We start from the raw sequence: 17,270 nt of genomic DNA, 5'->3' as shown, positions 1-17,270 counted from the left end.
AAGGTAGCAAATAGGCAACAAGTATTTTCTCGTTCTGCTTGTCTGCTGAAAGGTCACATTTTAAAAAATATAGTCAGACGGAAAATCACTCAATCATTAATTTATTTTCTTATTTTGCCACCAGGAAGCCATGTTCCATTGTGCAAAATTTACAAAATTGCAGCGCCTAAAAAAAGCTTGGCATTATTACCGTCTATCAGAGTGCAAAAACAAACAACACAACAACAAACACACAGCCAAATCAGGAGGACATGAGTGTGTGAAAGCCAAATTGCTGCCATCACCCAGGGGAGCTCCTAGATGTGTTTTTCTTCCAAATTTAAAGACAGGAGCACAAAGGAGGAGCGGAGGAGGTTAGAAACGGCTCTACAAGTGAGCAGAAACTTAAAGACCAATCTAGAGAGGGGGTAACGGATGACTGACGGAAAGAAACAAAAAAATCAACTTGAGTGAATGGCTGCTCTACAGAAAGGAAAAGGGAAATTTCTTACCCATGAAATCAAAACTATAAAAAACAAACAACTGAAAAAAATCTAATAAAACATTCAAAAATATATTGATCAAATTCTAATATTTTCAAATATGTTTTGTAAAAGTTATTGAACACAACACAATTGGTGGTTTATCATGAAACCATTTTTTTTTTGCCTTGAGTATTTTCAAGTTTTGTCTCTGTAGCTGTTTGATGATTCATGCCAGTGATTCACTGCAAACTCCCAGAATGAGAAAGTCAAAGAGCTTTACCCCTCATAACTCAGTGTTTACATTTGCCAAGAGTCCAGATGGCGTGAAGAACCAAACGGTTGGAGCTAGAGAGAGACATTAGTGAAGCTTTTAGTGTCAGCAACATTTGCAGCATAAAATATTCTGACTTGTGATGTCTGTGCTCTAAATATTTGTGGGGGAAATGATTCAACCAACATTCCCAGAGTTATCTAACCCTGAATAAATAACCACTAACAATATACTATAACAGCGGTGTCAAACTCATTTTCGTTTGGGCCAAATCAAGGTCAACAATGCTCTTAAAAGGCCGGTTGTGATAGAATGTATTGATTAAACCTGTTCACAAATTTCTAAAATATCAATGAATTATTAAAATTAAATAATATTATTGAACATCTTTTCAGTCCGTCTAGGATTTCGTAATACATTTTGCAATTTTTTGCAATAAAAATCAAAATGTTTGTGGTGCTAATCTGGAAATATTTGGGATATTTGCACTTATTTATGAAGGTAAATGCAACACTTTATTACTCGCTGTATAGATCATGGACTATAATCTGACATCAATTAAAGCTGAGGCAGCTGTTTAGTACAAGTAATAAAGTTTTTGACAATTTTTGAGAAAAATCTGCAATAAACTCCCAATTATTAGCACAAAAAAAACCAAGTATATGTTGATTTTGCATGAATTTCTACGGTACTTCTCAAGAACCTGAAGGGACTAATTGATATAATTTGGCAGTAAGCAGATAAAATAACTGCATTGATTTGATTGATAACATAATATTTAAGCACACTTAGTGTTTGGAATCTAGAGGACCACATACAAAGCTGTGGCGGGCCGGATTTGGCCCAAGGGCCTCAGGTTTGACACATGTGTACAATAACAATATACAATATCCATCAATCAATTAGCTATACCTGCTTATCCTTGCAGGGTTGAGGGAAAAATAATAATTTAACACACTATTATTATACTGTAATAATGCTACAATTGTATTAACCAGTTGGTAAAGAAATCATTAATTTCAAAAACAGTAAAAAAAAAAACTCCAACTAAAACCCAACATACAACCTAAAAAAGTTTTATCTTTTAATTGGTCATAGGTTAGTATATTTCGCATTAACTGAGAATATACCTTAAAGTCTTCAACTTTATCACAAGTCTTTTTATAAAGATCCAAATTGGTTTCTTTTCAAGATTTCTGGCAATTTGTCAAAAAAAAAAAAAATCCTTTCTATGTAATTTAGATTTATTACTGCCTTCCAGAAAACTGCAAAACAGCTGAAACGCTGAGCTGCTTTGACCCGTCATAACTAGAACATTGACCATTTGATGTGTATTCAATATTTTAATCCATAAATAATTCATAATTGGTGACTATATGATGTTTTTAAATTGATGCAAAGTATTTTGAACTGCTTTGTTGCTTAAATGTGCTATAAAATAAGCTTGAATTACCTTGATTTATTAGTGAGTGGCTTAAAGTTAAACAAGGTCAACAAGCAGCCAAAGTGCAAAGAAAAAAATATTTTGAAAACCTGGAGAAATGTTAACACATTATCTTAAAAGATAACACAAAAGCAAAGTAAAATCTAAAGAATGTAGGTTTAAAACTTTCGCACAGCTAACCTAACACAGCTAGTATCGAACACTTTTAAATTTTCTTCAGTGCGAGTCTGCGCCTGACGGCTGATAAGAGCCAGAAGGAGGTCCGTGTGTGTTTATGCTGCTAGCCAAAACTAAAACAGTCACATTTGAACCGCCTCCCGCAGCGTCGGGGCAAATCTGCCAAAACACACACATCCGCGCACGGGAACGCATATCTGCAGGTGATCTCTGCAGAAAAACTGGCACATCAGAGATAAGAGAACACAGCAAACTAATTCTCTTTGATTTATTCAGTAAGGATATGCTGCGACTTCTCTGGACAGTTGATAAAAAGACAAATTTCCCCAGGGTGGTGGTGGAGGGAGGGCACGCTCACCCCGTCAGACGGGGCCTAGGAGCGCCGGTGTGGCCTCATCTTTCACCTGAAATGCGCTTCTCTCTGATATCTTTAAAAGGTAATTCATCAGCGCGCCGCTCCCTTGACATTTAAAGCACCCTTGGCTTTGCACCTTTATGGAGCGAGACTGCACACCAAGTAGGGAAACAATTATGAGCGGGATTTATGGAGCATCGCTGCGTGAGATCATTCCTCAACTCTCACCGCCGCGGCTTCTCCCCTCCCCTGAACGCCGGCGTTCGTACATTCTTCACAGTGATGTATCTCAGATTAAGACTGAACCGATCTGTCCCTTATGCCCTGTATTAATCCAACTTTATAAAAATAAGTACATGGCCTTATTATGCACACAGAGCAGAGAAACAGCACCGTAGTAAAGCCACAAGTGGTGCCTCATGGGAAATCCATGATGGTATTTGAAGCCAAACCTATTAGCTGAAGCACTTTGAAGATTTATAATCATTTACACTGAAGTGCTTACACATTATGAGAAACAAAGTTTCAGGAACATTCTGATGCAATCATTGAAAACTTTACATGAAAAGAGGAAAAACAGACCCTTTAATAATTTCATAAATTGGAATAAAGTCACCTGAAGGTGGCGGTAAAGAGTAAGATAATAGGGATTGTAACTAGTTACATTTACTTGAGTAATTTATTGAGAAAAAAAACATATTACCTTTACTACACCATACTTTTGACTTCTACTTGAGTAATATTATTATTTATTCTTATTTGAGTAAAATTCTCAAATAAATAACATTTATTTGAGAATAGATATTCTCAAATAAATGTTATTTATCTCAGCCTCATTTAAGTACAGAGCACTGAGTAGGAAAAACCTTTTTGGGTCTGCCGGTCCAAATCTTTTTGGGGCCCTGAGCAGATGTCCATATGTAGTCCCCTCCACCCCCCCACCAACATGTCAACACCAGATGCTGGTGTTGACAGCAATGTTACATTTCTGTAACATTTCTGTTACAATGTTTTATTTTTAGTTTTTCTTTGTTGATTTATTCTATTGTGTTTTCGTTTTTGCAACACACTGTGGTGAAGTTTTAACCTGTTTTTTAAATGCTATGTAAATAAATTTGACATTGACGTTATGTGTGTAAGATGGCTACTGTTATTAGCAGTGTTTGTAACTAGTGTTGTTATGGCTATTAATTTTAACCTTACAGGAGTAGCAAACGACAAAAACTAAGTAACTTTGAGAAGCAGAGTGGTATTTAAGTGTGCCATATCTCTTTAATTATTTGAAGGTAACATCAGCTGATAAACACTAAATTTACAGTAAACAAAAAGATTGATATCTTATATTTCAGCCGCCAACAGCATAATTTATATTTATTCCAAAGGAGGACGATTACTGTCACTGGAGTGCGGCTCGATTAATTTTGCTTCATGTCTTCAACCTTTGCAACTCGACGCAGCTCTGCTTAATTGTTAAACTTTTCAGCCTTTTGTCTGCAAGGGATCACCAACACAATGCTACTGACAAAGACTGAATTTAATTAACTAAAATTACTAATCAACATTCCACTTTGCAATTATAGTTATTTTGCTTTCTTTTTGCAAATAAATGCCACGTCTTTTCAAACCCAATTGGTTGGAAAAATGTGGATTTCAGTGTAGACCACAAGATTTGAAATGATGATTTTCCTCCTTAATTATGAACAAAACAATTATTTAGCTGATGAAACAAAGAAAAGCAAGAAGGTAATTCAACATGAGCAGCCCAACGATCATCTTCTTAGTCAGTTTGTGGCTGTTTCTTATTCTTGTGTCAATAAATACAATCATTTTAAAAAGTCATTAGATTTATAGATTCCTATAATGGCAACAATGTTCACACAACTTTTAGCACATTTGTCTGTGCTAAAAGATTATAAACTAAGATTTTGTTATTAAGTGTATTTGTTTTAAATACAATATTCTAAGTAATAGTTTAAGTTATGAGCTGCATTTATCCAATCCAGCTGTTAAAGTTAATACTTTATGATAAAGTGGATTTAAGAAGAAAACAGGACACCTGATCATCCCATATGACCAACAAAGTCCTGACTCTAACTTGGATAAGCTTTGGTCCAACCAATTTTCTTGCAAAGATTGAATAGAAAAGAATCTTTTTCACATTCAAGTTTGCTCCTTTTGAAAAGATTGGGGCCAATTTACTTTACTGGTGAATGGGAAACTATTCTGCGCTTACAATGGATGGTTCTTTTCACACTTTGTATGTTTTATATTCATATTTAAATTTCAAATTAAATAAAATCCTTTAAACCTTTCATTTTTTTCTTAGTTACATAATCTAAATCATCTGAAGGTAGCTCTGCTACTGTCCGAGTAGAAAAGCGGTGCTGCACTCATTCAGCTTGTTCTCCACAGGAGTGGGTTTATATCTGAAATTCAAAGCATTAGAGCTCAGATAATACACCGATGCTCTATTTTAAAAAAAAAAATCCTGTTAACCTTACTTTGATTTTGTCTATATTCACTTGTCTTGATTGACTGTTGCATTATTTTCCATATTTCTGGATTTTCACTTCTCGTATCTCTTTGCTTTGCGCCTCTGAGCTGCAGATTTTTCCCCACAGCGATGTGTATTTCTGAGCAGCAGAGATCAGATGCTGCTGTTTATTCTGAAGACCTCACAGACTCCAAATAAAAACAAACCAGCAGCCTGATGTACCAATAACTTCCTCCACAGTTCAAAAATCACTACGCAGCGACACCTCTGCTTCTGCTGCATGTATCACCTTTCTTCTCTTCCCTGCCGTATTGTCAGCACAGTTCATTCTCCATCTCTCTCCTGCTGTTCTCCTGTTTCCTTCCTGTCTCCTCTTCTTTCCTTCAGGCCTGATTTTGAGCATGGCTGAGTGTTAAAGGAGCTTGAACCTTAAAGCCTTTCATCCCGCGGAGGGAAAACGGCAGCAACAAGACCTGGCAGCATCTCACACATTCGAACGCACAGATTTATTTTTTTTTCCGCATCTTCAGAGAAAAAAAAAAGTATTTTTATGGCTTTGTTATGAGGAGAAACAAAATGTAGAGAATAATCCAAATTCCAGTTTTTATTCTTTAAAGTTCACAAAACTGTCAAACTGTAAAGCAGCTACTTAAATTATTTTTAGCCTTAGAAATATCCTTTTGTCAACATATTGTGTAGTAAGGTGAATTTGTTGCACTGGGTATTTACTAACTGCAGAAAACTTTCTCTAAGCTAAAACCAGCCATAACAAAAATATGACTTCAGTGGTTTCAAAAAAATATTTATACCTTTTGATCTTTATCCCAATTTGTCACAATGCAACAATAAACCTCAAAGTATTTAACAGGAATTTTTGAAGAATAGATAGATAGATAGATAGATAGAAAGCAGAAAGAAAAGGATGCATAATTGTTTTCAGTTTTTTACAAATAAAAATTAGAGAAGACTGAGTTTGGATGTGTGTCTGGACTTTGACTGGGCCATTCTAACTCTAATAGTGCATCCACACCTAATGCATTTTGCGTCCGATGCTTCAAGTTCGACGAGTGTGCACTTTGTAGTCCGACGTTTGACATTTTGCTCTAGATGTGCGTCAGTCTCGTCAAAATCGCTCTAGGCTGGATTTGAGAGGAAACTCAAACGATTCCACCGTCTCCTGCATATTTCATCCAAATATTTGGATTTGGATAGCTCAAATGTAGGGATATTTTCAAACAGTAAAAGTTATAACTTACTCGACATTTCTACTTTCTCGCTGATCCTCTTCCAAGTCAGGTCCTTTCTGTTCCTGCCTCTGTAGTCATAATTTAATCTGTCGTAGATTACAGGTCGAAAGCAAACAGCGACAATTAGTTTATCCTCCATGGTTCTTTTTATTCTGAGATCATGTCGGAAAATGCACCACTACGTGCTGGTTGATGCTCCGCGTCAAGTGGCAAAAGTTCAGATTTTCCAATTCCAGCATTGGATGCATCAAATGCTTTGAATGGCACTGCGCTTGACGCGTGAAACGCATCTCCACATAGACTCTGAATGTAAACCAAACGCGCCTGACGCTCAAAACGCGGTTGGTGTGAACGCACCATTAGATCAACTGCCTTCTTCTTGCCACTAAATCCAAAGATCAGATTTAAAAAGTTCATGAATAATAACACTGGTGTGTACCTTTGTCTTTAAGTTACTGCTTGTTCAATAATGTTCTGTAACAAACCTCTGAGTCTCCACAGCTGGATTTACACTAGGATTTAAATACACTCATACGGACTCTATTCACTAATTAGGTGACCTCCGAAAGTGATTGGTTGAACTGGATTTTTTAGGGGCATCAGTAAGGCAGCTGAATATAAATGCTTATAAATAAAAGTACATTGTTCAGATTTTTATTAATACAAAAATTTTAAAAAGCATATCAGTTTTGCACAAATTCATGTTGCTCTGCCACTCAAAATTCAAATAAAATACCTATAAGTATGTAAAATGTAGCTGTGACTCTGCATGCTGAGCTTTTATGTAAAATCTTAAAGATGCAAATCATACCAAAACATAATTTATTATACATTATGTCCTAATTTTTCTGTCTGACAAATATTTTCTGGTGAATACACTTTTTTCCTAATAGTGTGCTTGTTATGAACAATTTCAGTTTTTGTAAACATTAATCTCATACCCCGATGGTGGGCAAACAAAAGCCAAATCTTCAGAGGAAGTGCAATAATTCAGAGAGAAACAGACAGGAGACATCCTGAGTGCACCTCAAAGTAGTTTTTCCAATTAAAACCGGAGCAGTAAATAACAAACACAGAAAATGTAATTTGTGAGCCTGGTGGTGAGTGAAGAAGAGTTTGCAGTGCTGACTGTTCTAATTAGAGTGAGGGTAAATGATAGTGCCCCTTCACTGGGCACACACTATAGGGCTGGGATGGGTGCAGGGCAAAAAGAGAGAGCGAGAGAGAAAGATGTAGAGAGAGAGAGAGAGAGGAGAAATGGAGTCAGTAAAGTCAAGAATGAAAGAGATGCAGCCTGCGGGTTTTAGACAGTCTTTTGGTTTTACTTTAAATCCCTTTTCCTCACTTTTTTTTTTCTATTTTCACAAATTACTTTTGCTTTTTTCCCCTGCATTTAAATCTGGTTTGATGTTGAGAGGGACTGAGTTGATCTCCACCATGGTGTGAGCTGGTTGACAGTGAAGCTTCCTCTGCTGGAGGCAAAGTGTTAAAATGAAAACAGACTACATTTGTACAAATGGAAACACACATACAGATGTACTCACTGGCTGACAAAAGCTACACTTATTTATTTGGCTGTGCCCAATCCTTAAATTGTATTTGGGTTAAGAAGGAAGAACTTTAATAGGTGGCAAAAATATTAAGGGGACATTTATTAAGAAAGTAATAACAAGAACTAGCAAACATATTTTGTTATGGACAAACCTGCATGTCTAAAATGTTGCTATTTTTTAAGATTCACTTTAAACCAGGTAAAATTTAAAAGTTTGAGTCATAAATAACCTGACAAATGCGTATCTGTTTCTCTTTTTTTTTTTACCCTTCACACATCTCAGCTCTCTGTTGGCTTTATCTGCTGCATCTCTTGCACTCAGTTTCTTCACGCGCTGCGTATAATCTTCCTCCAGAGGTGCCCCAAATTGTTATTTTTTATTTTTTATTGTTACTTAAGCTTTTTGCTGGGAGGCAGCCACAAAGCAGACAGAACTCCAGCAACATAAAAGCAGCATTTCAACAAGCAGCAACTTTAAGGAGGTGAATGCAACATTTTGTGTTGTTTGCTGCATTATAAGCTTGATTTGGCTTGGAGTTTAGGCTTTTCCATGCTGAGCTCATCTTACCTTAGATTTGGTTTGATTTGATGCAAACCAAATCAAACCAAATCTAAATTGGTTTGATTTGATGCATTGCCTTTTATTTATATGCAGTAATAACAATAAGTCACTGTTGTACAACAATGTAGCTGCAGCCAAGTCCTAAAATGTTTGTAAATAACTTTAAATTTTGTTTGCAGATTGTGGTTTATGATTTTAAACCCATAATTGAAAAGGCCAACAAAATTGTATTTTGTGATGTTCCATCAATTTAAACCCATTTTGGTTAGATGTGAAGACTAGGAAAGACTTTTTCTGCATTTCAATAAGGCATCAAGTGTCATTACCCCAGTTCCCTAGTGAGCAGTCAGTCATCTGTTTACGGCAACAAATTATATTCTGTAAAATTTTTCCTAGTTAAAAAATTTACAGAAACCTGGAAGTTTTTTGTCTCCAATAGAAAACTCAAACTGCCATGGCTCAGCTTATAACATGGGAAAATGTGAAATGATATTAATAATAATAATATTTATTGCTGAAAAGTTAGTTGTAAGTTAGTTTTGTCTTATTTCAAGTGCACTAAGATATTTGCACTGGAAACTAGACCAAAATTGCATGCTGAGATTTTGTGTTTTTGCGGTGAACAAAGGCTCGCTGCAAAAAAATAAATAACCAGCTAGATGTGGCATGAAGTCCTGCAATATTAAAATGATTTTTTTCTCAAGAAAATGCAACTTTGGTGCATTTTCAAAGCATAAACTATTACGATGAGGCCTGAATATGAACCGGGTGCCATAAATGCTCAAACCTTAATTTGAAGTAAAAACAAAAATGTGTGCTCAGCTCCTGCGCCTCCACATTTAGTTAATAGTTTGTGTGGCAGCATTTTGGATATCAGATAGAAATTTGTGACAGAATACTAAAAATGATTTGTAAACACTAAATTAGTAAGGTCATTCAAAACGGCTTGGTAATAATGATAAGTCAGCATCTGAGCTCCAGCAAGTAAAAGGCTGTTTTATAATTTTTAATCTGCTTGAGATCCTCTGGTTTAGAATCTAAAATTTCTTGACATGTCAATATGCAAGCCTTTTATATTTGTTTCTGTACAAACAAAGGTTTTATATGCACATTCTTAGTATGTAGTAGGACTGTCTTTTAAACCTTGGGATCTTGGGTTTAAAATGTTGGGTATCCTTTAACAAGACATGAGAAATGTTGCGTAATTTTGTTCCGCAGAGAGGTATATTATTGAGGTCACATTCTCAAATTACGTCCTCTGGAGTTATTTCCAACTTTAGAAACATGCTTTAAGAGAATAAAACCTGCTTCTCCAAGACAACCGTGGCCACATCAGTTTATTCATCTGTGCCAATGTGGCGGTGCCCGTTTTGTAATAGGCAAAGATAATTAGAAGTAAACTGCACAAATGTTTGACCTGAGCTAATTAGGAAGTTTACAGACTTTGCAGCAGAGATCAGTAGAGGGATAATGAATTATAAAATGGTTCATTACTGCGCTTAAGGGACCTGCTCAATCTCAATAAATGGACATGGGGCCTAGCAGACGCATCAAACCAAAACGCACACATCGCCTCATTGAGCCGCTGAAAGACTGCTATTAAGAGATTTTTTTCCACCTCTTTTATTTTATTAAAGAGTCTCCTCTTCTTCTCTGACATCTAACCTTTTGGTTTATCACAGCTTTTCAATTTGTTCATGAATATCTACTTTAATGTGAAAATGCTGTTTTTGGGAAAACTGTCGAATTCTACAGATAACCTAAAAACAAACATCAGCTGTTTGCATTATTCTGTACTTTATGCTGTGAGCTCCACATTTTTAGCTTTAACTTTCCCTGCCTTTCCTCCAGCGTCTTCCTGAGGACCGAGTCTGCCCACTCGCACTGCCCGTCTTCTGATAATACTAAACCCACAGATTTATTGTAGATCTAGACCCATCAAGACCCAGAGGACAACAATCTGCCCACATTAGTTTCCCCAGACATGCTCTCCAAGGCAGCCTGCAGGCTGGACGTAGAGCCAAGCATGACAGAAAATAATCCTCTTCTACCAGCCGACACAGCTCCTGTTAAAGCCGTTTGGTTTAGGTTTAAAAATATTACACCAATTCTGCAGCTTGGTTTGACATTTTCAGACAAAGCTATCGAAAATAATCAACTGAACTTAAGACCCCCATGCAAATAGAGATATTAATTAATTTTATGTCACATTGTTTTTATTCAAAATGTGGCGTCTGCATGAATGAGTCCAGCCTAAAGAACCTCAAACTGCTGGATTCCAGAGGTTATAACAGCGGACGCTAATTCAGCCTCAGGCTACAAATGGCCAACAGGGATGAAGAGCAGTGAGCTTCACAGCCTTGAATTTGTCTAATTCTTTAAAAGTTAGCTTGCAGGAACCGTTGCTAACCTCAAATAGATGACCAGATACTGAATACATGCAGCTTGTTCAGATCTGCCATGAGGGAAACACAGACAGGCACCAATATAGACTCTTTGTGTGAATGAATTAATGAATAAAAATACTTCACCAACAAAAATCTAATACAAGCTGCTTACGTCTGAGTTTTTGTTACATATTTATCAATCAAAATACTCCATGTTGACTTGTTGATGTCCAGCAGAGGTAAAAACATTAAACAAATGAATATTTCTTTACTAAGTCATGATTGGTTTGGCTGATTTAATAAAACTCAGTCGTCTCTTCTACACAGAACTGTTCTAGTTCAGCTACATTAGAGACGTTTGAGCATAAACTGGTTTAAAACCATCCTATGGGTTCCGATAAGATTTAAATCCAAACTTGGCCTACCCTTTATAAGATAAAGTAAGTCTGCAGTATCATTCAAAAATGGTCAAATGTACCTTAAAAGCTTATAAAATATAATCTGAACAACGTTATGTGTTTATGGTCCATGAAAACGATGTTACCTTTAAAAATTCTTCCTTTCTTAAAATAGTTAAGTTTGTTCAGCAAAAATATGATTTTAACGGTAAAAAGCAGAAGGAAGACACTTTTCACATCAACATAAGTATAAAAACAAAACTTTAAGAAATCCAGGTGTTAGCATCAGGAGGCACATCCACGGTAAAATACTGATTTATATGGATTTTACTGTATTTATACTGTAAATGTCTGATAACCACAGCTGCTGGTATTTTACCAAAATTAGAGCTGTGTTTTTACAATGTCAATAACTCCAAAAAAAACCTAATTTTTATTTTAAAATGTTTTTTTAATGATAAGAAATTCACTATCTGTATGTTATAAAAGATATTCTGACTTCCCATGACTTCACATGCAGACATGATGCAGTAATAATGTTCAAAATTTACTGCAATATGTCTGCATTTCAATCATTTGACAGCTCAAATCAAATGAGCAAACATAATGTACAAAGAAAACGTCGAAGCAGCTCAATGCATGTCAGAGAAAGAGGAACCCAGATGTACAGCCCCCAATTTTTCTTGAAGTAATTTCTAAATGACTGAAAATTCAGTTGTGCTCAGCTTGAAAAGAGACTCATACTGTCATCTAGGGAGCAGGTGTCCTGAGCTACAAGCTGCTGGATCCCTAGTTTAACAAGCTGCAGACTATATAAACGTACATCGCTCTGTAGATAAACAGACAACAAAACATCTGATCCAGGATCCAACCCTCAAATATTTTACGACTTGTAAATATGGGCAAACAGAGAACTTGAGGTTCTGTTTAGTTTAACAACACCTTCTGTTAACGTATGTGGGTGCAGACATGCAAATTTCAGCCTGAGATAACCAACAATTGTCAAACCTTTTGATGCATTATTCGATTCTATTTCCGACTTTAACCCCAAAATGTAACAAATCATTCACCTTGCAGCTGTTTCACTTTATAAAGAACATTAGCAAACCGATTACCATAAAACAAAGTTGGAAATTTAAAAAAAACATAATAAGATGTTGAATTTTGCATCAAACTAGGTCTCTGAAAAGATGTAAGTGTTTGATCAGAACTTTGCCAGGGACATGCAATTTGGTTACAAAGGACCTTAAAGAATGACTCTACACATGCAAAGCTAAAATAATTCTCAATTGCATTTTTATCAACAACTATAACACAACACACATGCTTATAATTGGATTGGCACAAATCTGCAGTTGGCAATCTGAGCAGTGCAGATCGTGCAATGGGAGCTAACTAAACAACATCAATAGTAAACATTTTCCACAGAGAAGAAGAGGAGAAAAAAGAAGTAATTCCATGCACCGTGCCACTCTACTCCTTTAGATTTCACCAGGCTCAATCAAGAGCCCTTTATCCTCTGGCTCACATCCTCAGACAGGGGATCCAGAGCTGCCATAAAATGGGTCCGGGAACAATGCACAGCCTTGATTGCTCTATTGTGAGTTAGCTTTGGCCTTTGACATCTTCTCCTGAACCAAGAGTGTCTAATTCTGACAAGATTTGTCTGGAGAGACGCAGCTGGAGGGCATTGTTACAGACAGGTGCCATAAACTGCCTGCTTGACAAAGAAAGTCAAGAGTAAGACAATGACGGAGAGGAAGAAACCGCTGCAGTAGAAATGTTTGCTCATTCCCTGTTTCTCTTTTTAGTTGTTTTTTAAGAGTCAGGGTGAAAGTGTCCAAAAGGTTAGAGAGGTGAGAGGTAGATAACAGAGGAAGCATGTCCATGGAAACCCTAGAGGGTACATGTGTAGGATTTTGCTCATTTAGCGGCTGCAGACTAAGGATGGTGTTATGTCTGCAGGGCTGAAGAATGCTGCGCAGGAAGGGCAAGGTCTACGATAAAAAGCACGACCGCTAAAAAGAAAATACAGAAAATACAGTACGAATCAGTTCGAGAGCGAGTATCTGTCATCTGAAATCACTTTACTGTGCAAAAGTGCAAACCAATATCAAAGGAGATTGAGTTACTGAGTGAGAGTGAAGAGGATGTGTCATCTAGTCATGACCTGAATGTCTGAAAAAACCAGGAGGACGTTTTGTTTCACCGTACAAACAGATGGCAGGCATTCATCTATATATACATTCAGTATTTACATAAATATTAAATTAAAAATAAGGCTGATAATGAGTTTTATGACAGGACATTTTGAACCTAAAACAAAAATAAGAGTCAAAAACGTTTGACATGATCTCGTTGCTACAATATAAAAACCGAAAAGCATTAGCGGTTTCCACTAATGCTAACATAATAGACTATTACAGTTATAATGTCTATAACATTTAATCAATGCTACTTTAAATTCCATACATACAGGACAAATATAGAGTAATTAAAGCTAAATTAAGTGTTAGATTTTAAGTGATCATTACGCAGTTAATTAGTTAATTAAAGTGAATGTCTGCAGTCGAGCGCTTCACTGACATGCTGCTTGCATCGCAGCTCGTTAACTGTACTTCTAAAACAACATGGCGGATCACCACTCTCCACACAGTAGACATTTACTCCTTTCAGATCATCTCTACATGCAATTTTTAACCCTGTAATATTTCAACATCTCTATTTTGAATTAAATAAGTTAAACAAATGTTGACTTTTCTTCACGCTTCTTAAGCAGACTTAGAGATTGTGCCTATTTTTCAGTCGCTGAATGCTTTTGGATAGGAAACTGTAGTTTGTACCCCACATGACCACAAACTACGGTATCTTACAAAATCTTGGCTGAGCAAGATATCTGTGAAAAACTCTGATTTTCTGTGCAAGATTAATCAAAAAGTATGTAAAATGCCTTCCAAATTTTTGGGTGATCATTCCAACATGACATGATCATGATACAACAAATGTAGAAAATACAAAATAGAGCATGTTTTATAACATATTTAACATTAAAACAGTTTCATACAACATTACAAAATCAAAAAGAACCTATTTTTATCTTCAAAATACCCATCTAGGTTTGTTTTTCTATGCCCAGGTCTTCCACAGTTAACATCTACCAGGTCTTGACATGAAGCAGTGGATTGAGTTTAGCCCATCATTATTTTGTTGCTGATGTAATAAGAGAAAAAAAAAACAACAATCTTTTGAATTACGTTTATGAATTTCGGTTCAACTTAATGCAGAAACTTCAACCTGTCAAAGTACTTTTTGTTTATTTTTATAACTATGATGAATTTTCACACAATACACTGTCAAACATTTGAGCCACATTTAGTTGTGTCTACTATCTTTTACTCTTTAAGTCAAGTAAATTTAGCCAGTTTTAGATTTTGAACCCAAAAGTGAGTTTGTGAAAGATAAACTTACAGTAGTAAGTTGTGTTAACTTTTTATTAATTTTGGCAAAAAGTTGAATAAACTAGTTTTTATGTTACCGCTTAAAAAAACTGAAAAAAGAAAAAGACATTAGTGGGATCTATTTCCCAGAATGCTTAGCGGTTTGTTTTTGTATCCTGAGATGGAAGTGCGTTACATTGATCTGACTCCTGTGTTATTGAGGCAAATGTTTATTTTAAAGCTTGAGGTTAATGTCCTGTTCACACTAAATGTTTTTAAACAATTCATTTTCATGTTTAATAAAATTCATTACCAGATCAGAAATTTTGTTCAATCAATTTGAAACAAGAATTTAAATTATTCTAAAGTAAAGTAGTTATTTTAACTTGATATTGTGAGTAAAATAATAGAGAAATGTGGCTCTTTATCCAGGTGAGAGAAGTTTTTTTGTTGCATATTGTGAAATAATTGGTTTAAATTGCAGCATTAAGTTAAAACTCATAATTTAAGATTAATAAACTTAAAAAACAGTGTTTAGACAACTTGTCTCTTGTTAAATCAACTTTATGAACTTTAGTTTCTGAGTTAAAATCAATTAACTCTTGTAGAGTTTGTTAGAGATTTTTAGGTTCGAAAGAAAAATACCTATCAGAGTTAAATTACATTGTCAAGGCAGCAGGTGGACTTTATTTTTCAAGTTAAACCACTTTCAATTGTTTTGCAGTGTAGTTATAATGATAAACTTTCTAATCTCACTGTAATAGATGCAGAAACCTGACCTAGTGACAGCTGACAAGATGCAGCATTACTGCCACTGACATCATCTCTGCATTATTCAACGATAATATTGTAATCATACGATTGTCTAATATTGTGCAGCCTATTAACACTCGTCTTTTTCTACGCACACGTGTTTTTGTCTGCGTGTTTTTGTGTGTGTAGTGAGGTGAGAGATTTTTGAAGGATATTCTTCTACTGCCTCTCAAAAAGCATTTACATTACATTACTGGTGTTTTGAAATGTGGAATAACTTACAGCCTTTGTATATATCTGTGGGAATCTGGACGGCACTGGAGGAGTAGTTGACCTTGTTTTTAAAATTTGGATCGTCGACAAACTCCAGCTCCAGGGAGGACGAGGTCTCCAGCGGAGCTTCCTCCTCTCCGTCCTCTGTCTGCTGAAACACACACAGAGTGGAAATAAATAAGAGATGAATCTATATAAAAAAAAAAAAAAACAAGATCACTGAGCTGCATTTTGTAACTTTCTACACTGTGATTCTGGAAGACATATTTGTCCTCAGCATATATTATCTTTCTTCCTGATTCGCCAAATTTGAATCATGTTAAGCATAAAAATGGTGATTATTCTGCCTTCTGTCTGACCTCAGATTCAGTGCTTCTGTTCTCTGCCTCTAATCAGAGAAAAACAGCAGGTATGAGCTCAGTTATGAAACAGAGGGAGCCATTAGTAGCTATGATAACTACCACAGACCAATGTGATGTTAGAAGAATTAACCCCAGCAACCGGCATCACTTAATTACTGTTTATTTTCTCACCCAGCATATTTGATTACAGACTTTCTTCTCTCCTGCCTCATAATGTGAGAATCAAACTCCCTTTGTAGGATGTTTTGTTTGCAATTTGAAGCCATATTTTGCATTTCAGAAGAACCAGATATCAGACAAACCCAACATATTGAAAAAAAATAAAAGTTAGGCAAGGTTATGTGATTTATTGGATGAAATGATTGGAAGAAACTTTATTTGCTTGTTTCTGATTTGACATAAAGAAGTTCATCCAATAAAAAAAATTTAACTATCACAACTTTACCACTTATACAATTAACTCATTCATTTATTTTATACTTGTTGAATAAAGAAAGTCCTAAATCCTAAATCATTTTTGATAAAGCAGTAAGGGTTAATTGGATGTGACATGACTAAAAAAATGTTTGTTTTTTCCAAAGAATGTGAATCAAAAGCTCTTGTCCACAGCAGAAACTGATTGATGGCTTGGCTGTAATTGACTATTAAAACGCAATTAGAAACTGCTGCCAGGATGAGCCAGGGGAACTTTGAGACGAAGCTCCGCTGTAACAAAACAGAGGCGGAGATAACGTTACGAAAGAAAATGACCCATGAGACGATTTCCAGCTCAACAATTGTCATAAAAACCTGAGGTTGACCTGGAAATGAGCAGCAACGTTTAAAAAATGCTAAATAAAGGCTTATTGAAAACATAATTCTGTATATTTCTCTTGCTCTTAGATATCTCTGTAATTATGCTGCTATAGAGTTAGGCTGCTTGAGGACAAACCAACCACTTTTTCTCACTTTCTTCTACTACTCTCCGATTTGCATTACTGGCTGTTATTTCAATTGTTCATTTTATGCTTTAAAAATGAAAGAAGAAATCAGTTAAGATATTGCTGCCAAAATCTAAATATTCTCCCTCCCTGCTATTAAAGTTTTACTTTTTA

At 35.7% G+C, this 17,270-nt stretch overlaps 1 protein-coding gene across 5 annotated transcripts in view; it reads right to left on the bottom strand.

The window, feature by feature from the left end:
• The window catches only part of cacna2d2a (calcium channel, voltage-dependent, alpha 2/delta subunit 2a), a 219,918-nt gene that overhangs the window by 65,585 nt on the left and 137,063 nt on the right, over window positions 1–17,270 (bottom strand). For 3 of the 5 annotated variants that reach the window (XM_028001954.1, XM_028001956.1, XM_028001957.1), the window contains one exon: window positions 15,824–15,965. In XM_028001954.1, the coding sequence (XP_027857755.1) occupies window positions 15,824–15,965 (142 nt within the window). The remainder of the gene's footprint in view (window positions 1–15,823; window positions 15,966–17,270) is intronic. The other 2 variants (XM_028001955.1, XM_028001958.1) reach the window with 1 other exon arrangement.

The sequence above is a fragment of the Xiphophorus couchianus genome, chromosome 20 (genome assembly GCF_001444195.1).
Source record: "Xiphophorus couchianus chromosome 20, X_couchianus-1.0, whole genome shotgun sequence".
Taxonomy (NCBI): domain Eukaryota; kingdom Metazoa; phylum Chordata; class Actinopteri; order Cyprinodontiformes; family Poeciliidae; genus Xiphophorus; species Xiphophorus couchianus.
This window is presented reverse-complemented; position numbering and strand designations above follow the sequence as displayed.